This window comes from Mus caroli, chromosome 18, assembly GCF_900094665.2.
Source record: "Mus caroli chromosome 18, CAROLI_EIJ_v1.1, whole genome shotgun sequence".
Classification (NCBI taxonomy): domain Eukaryota; kingdom Metazoa; phylum Chordata; class Mammalia; order Rodentia; family Muridae; genus Mus; species Mus caroli.
Window position 1 is genome coordinate 57,800,312 of NC_034587.1, and position 3,766 is coordinate 57,804,077.

The 3,766-nt window shown below is 55.3% G+C and overlaps 1 protein-coding gene across 1 annotated transcript in view; it reads right to left on the reverse strand.

Moving 5' to 3' along the window:
* Slc6a7 (solute carrier family 6 member 7) overlaps nucleotides 1-2,677 on the reverse strand; it is a 19,122-nt gene extending 16,445 nt beyond the window's left edge. The window contains exon 1 of the mRNA XM_021150576.1: nucleotides 2,432-2,677. Coding sequence (XP_021006235.1) covers nucleotides 2,432-2,464 — 33 coding nt within the window. The 5' untranslated portion in view covers nucleotides 2,465-2,677. The remainder of the gene's footprint in view (nucleotides 1-2,431) is intronic.
* Between the last annotated feature and the right edge of the window lie 1,089 nt (nucleotides 2,678-3,766).

Sequence of the window (3,766 nt, forward strand, 5' to 3'; positions counted from 1 at the left end):
AAAAAAAAAAAAAAAAAAAAAAAAAAAAAAGAAAAAGGTACTTCAAAACTGAGATGATCGCTGGAGCAGCGGGTTTTCTGCTGTAGCCTAGGACAGGCAGAGATGAGAGTACCACTCCCAGGCTTGGCTGTCCTCCTCCTCCCTCCCCTCCCATCCCTTCCCTCCTCTCCACTCTCATCCCCTAAGGCTGCCTCTCTAGTTAGGAGAACCAGCCTTTGGGGACCCTCAGGCTTCTACAGGAACGCTAAGAGGGAGTTGGTGACCCTTATCACTAGGTTGCAAGGTAGGCCTGTCACCCTGAGACCCTCTGCCCCTTTCAGGCCGGCTGACAGAAGGTCCCAGTAATGAGGCTCCCCTGATCCCCTCAGAGATGCTGCCCTTTCCACACTCACAGAGCAGTCCGATCTGTTTCCATGGCGACAAGAGTTCTAAGAGCAGGAGGCTGCCAACTGGTCCTCCCCCAATCAGAAGGAAGCTTGCTCCTGTTCCAGGGCCAGAGAATGGGGGTCCCCCAAAGATGAGCCAATCAGGAATCTACATGGAGCCCTAGCCCCACCATCAGGTGAATCCCAGGAGGCTGGCACAATGAAGATGGGTTGGTCCAGAAGCAGCAGACAGCAGGCAAATAAATGGGGCAGGGCCAGAACCTACCTGGCTTGCTCTCTCCATTTCCACCTGTTTGGGAGTTCCCACTCTCCACTCTGGGTCATGCAGGAACACACTTCTATGCATGCACCTGCACCCTCTCTTTTAGGGACCAATAGGTATAGGTTGACTCTCAGGCATCAAGAGAAAGGGGGATTAGGAGAGAGCACCCCTGCCAAGCCTGGGAATATCTTCTACCTTCTTGGAAAGACAAAAGGCATCCGGAATTCCCACTTCACTGCAGGAAACAGAGCTCCAGAGAGAAGAGGGAGGGGCCCAAGGTCAAATGGCAAGCCAAGGTCAGAGCATCAACTAAGGCAAGATCCAGCCCTGTGATGCTTCTGCTGACCCAGCCTGGTCTTGCTCACAGAGGTCCCCCTTCTCTCTGAGACGTTGGGAGGGTGGGTGTCAGTACTGCTCTGCTTGTTCTAGGTAGCTCCTACTTCCAGGTAAGTCACGAAGCACTCCTGCGCCTCAGCTGCTCTGTCTGTGAAATGGGGGCTGGTGGGGTCTAATGGATGGCTGAAGGAGCAAAGGCCAGAGATGCTTCTCCGGGGTACTCGGCAAGAGCTTCCTACCACATGGCTGTTTCTATCATGTGTGGCTGTGACAGAGAAGGGCAGGGGTTCTTGTGGGAAGGGAGAGCAAAGGAGAGAGAGAGAGAGAGAGAGAGAGAGAGAGAGAGAGAGAGAGAGCAAGCCTGGGGAAAATGGGGACAAGACCAAATAGGATCCAAGAGACCACAGTTTCAAGAAGTGACTCCTGCCAGCCAATAGAAAAGATCCCAGTGTTCCCAGGTTTGGGAGCATAAGATCAGAAAGCTTGAATGAAGGTGTGTGTGTGTGTGTGTGTGTGTGTGTGTGGTGTGTTGTGATAACAGCAGTCAGTCTCTATGTAGTCTTCTCACGTGTGCCTGCCCCTTCCAGTTCATAGCATCTCCAAATCGCACACAGTCCAGTGGGGGAGGGGTTCTTAGCTCCATACAGGAGATGGAAGGTTGGAGATCCGGACTTGACCAGTCACCGCCAAGTGGAAGCTTCAGAAAGAGTGCTCAGGAGTTCTCTTTCCTAGCCTAGGGCTGGGACTTCAAAGCTTGTCACCAGAAAACTTACCTCAGTACTCCCCCTCCCCCACAAAAAACTGGGAGGTCATGCATGGACAGGTGGGGAGACAGAGGTCTGGCTGACATCTCTGCCGCTACCCCACCTCCCATTCTTAGGTTCCCGGACCCCACCCTTGCCTCCCTTCAACATAATCACGGACCGTCTGGGGTCTCTGCGGGGGGGAGGGGACTCCTCAACAAGAGAGGGAGGGTGCGGTGAAAAGGGACAAGGGGGACATCAGAATGGCCCCAGCCGTCAGGGCCCAAATCCTCAGGACTGAAGTGGGTCCGCTGGAGGCTGGCAAAGGCCCTTTTGGTATAGAGTGCCCAGGTGAAGCCCGGGCGAGATTCCAGTCCCAGGAGAGCCAGCTCAATGTTGACATTCATCTTCTAACGCCCCCACCCTAAGTCAGGCCCTAGTAGAACAGATGGAGTACGGGGAGAGGGGTATTTGACCCCTGCCACCCGTCCGCGCCTCCTGGGGCTGCAGACACCTGTTTGCAGGCCGGTGCACAGTGAACCTGGACCCTAACACTACATCCCTAGACACCAGGAGAGATCGTGACCCCGCCCCTCCCTGTAATCCAGTTTGGGAGGTTCTCTAGCCCGGAGCAGTGGGGGGCATCCCTTTGGCCCTTCGATCCTTCCAGCCTTGCTCGGGAGCGCTCCGCCCTCGTGCCCTACCTTGCGGAGGTGAGCTTCCTGGAGCTTCTTCATCTTGGAGAGCGGGCGCGGGCAGCTTGCAAGAGCGCAGAGAGCCAGCCAAGCGGGCGCCGAGCACTGGTCCTACCTCTGCGCCTTTGCCCCCACGGCTCCCGCGCACGGGCTCGGGAGGGCGCAGGCGCTGCCGTGAGGCCGCTGCGGGCGTGGGGTGCTACGAACGCCCTGCCTCTCCCTGCGCAGCGCCCTAGGCTGAGGAGACACCCAGACAGATCCGATGAGGGACAGACGGCGGCGGGGGGGATGGGCGCGCCCCCGCACGCAGAGCTGCGGATTGGAGCGGCCCGAGCCGGTGGGGAGGGGGTGCGTGACAGAAACCATCGGTCGCAGCTACGGTCTTCTGTGTGACCTTGGGCAAGTGACTGCTATCTCTGGGTCCCCCTTTCATTAGTTGGGTGAGGAGAGAGGCAGCAGAGTGCTCCTGTCCATTAAAATGCCTGTGTGGGGTTCCAGCACCGAACTACATCGTCTTTGTTGATGACCTTAAGTTTCCTGCAGGGCAACCAGTCACTTTACTGGGTTGTAAGGAAATCAGCGAGACCAAACATAGAAAACAGCCAGAATGGAGCTGCTGCACACAGTAGGCACACAACTAATGTTTAGCTTGCTCACTCAGCCAACAGCCAATCGCTCAGTCAATCAGTGCTTATCCAATACCTTAAAATAGTCCTGGACCGCATTTTGTTTTCTCAACCCAGAGAGGCCGTTTAGTCCTTCCGTTTCAATGATGAGGAAACAAAAGGCCCGGGAAGGTAGGTTACTCACTCAAGGCGGTGCAGTTAGCATGTGACACCAGGGACAGAGCCAGTCCTCATAGACTTCCCACAGACATAGACGTAGCATAACTCCTTTCCTTGGGATGAAAGGGTATACAGTTGGGAGGTTTGGGAGAAGGGAAGGAACCTGCAAGTGTTACAGTGTTGTGGTGGCTTGTGATGTAATGGTAAGGCAGGTTCCTGTCTATCAGCACTATGGCCTCGGCTATCCATTTTATCTGTCAACCGGGGCCACCAAACCAGCAGATGCCTGGCTAAGCTCTCAGACCATTCTTTGAGCCTTTGGCTAGGATGGTTAAGTGATAACTGGAGGGAATGGAGCAATCCATGGTCTAGTTTGCTGGGATAAACCACCATTGGAAGCCAGGTACGAGACAATCCATGTCCTCGAAAGATGCCCCCTTTAGACATTCAGCGTCCACATTTGGAAGATGCCGGGGTAGAGTATGCTTTGACCTTTGGGGTTTGAGACGAGGACTGGATTCCAGAGTTCCCGAGCTGGGGTGGGGGCGGGGACGGGGGC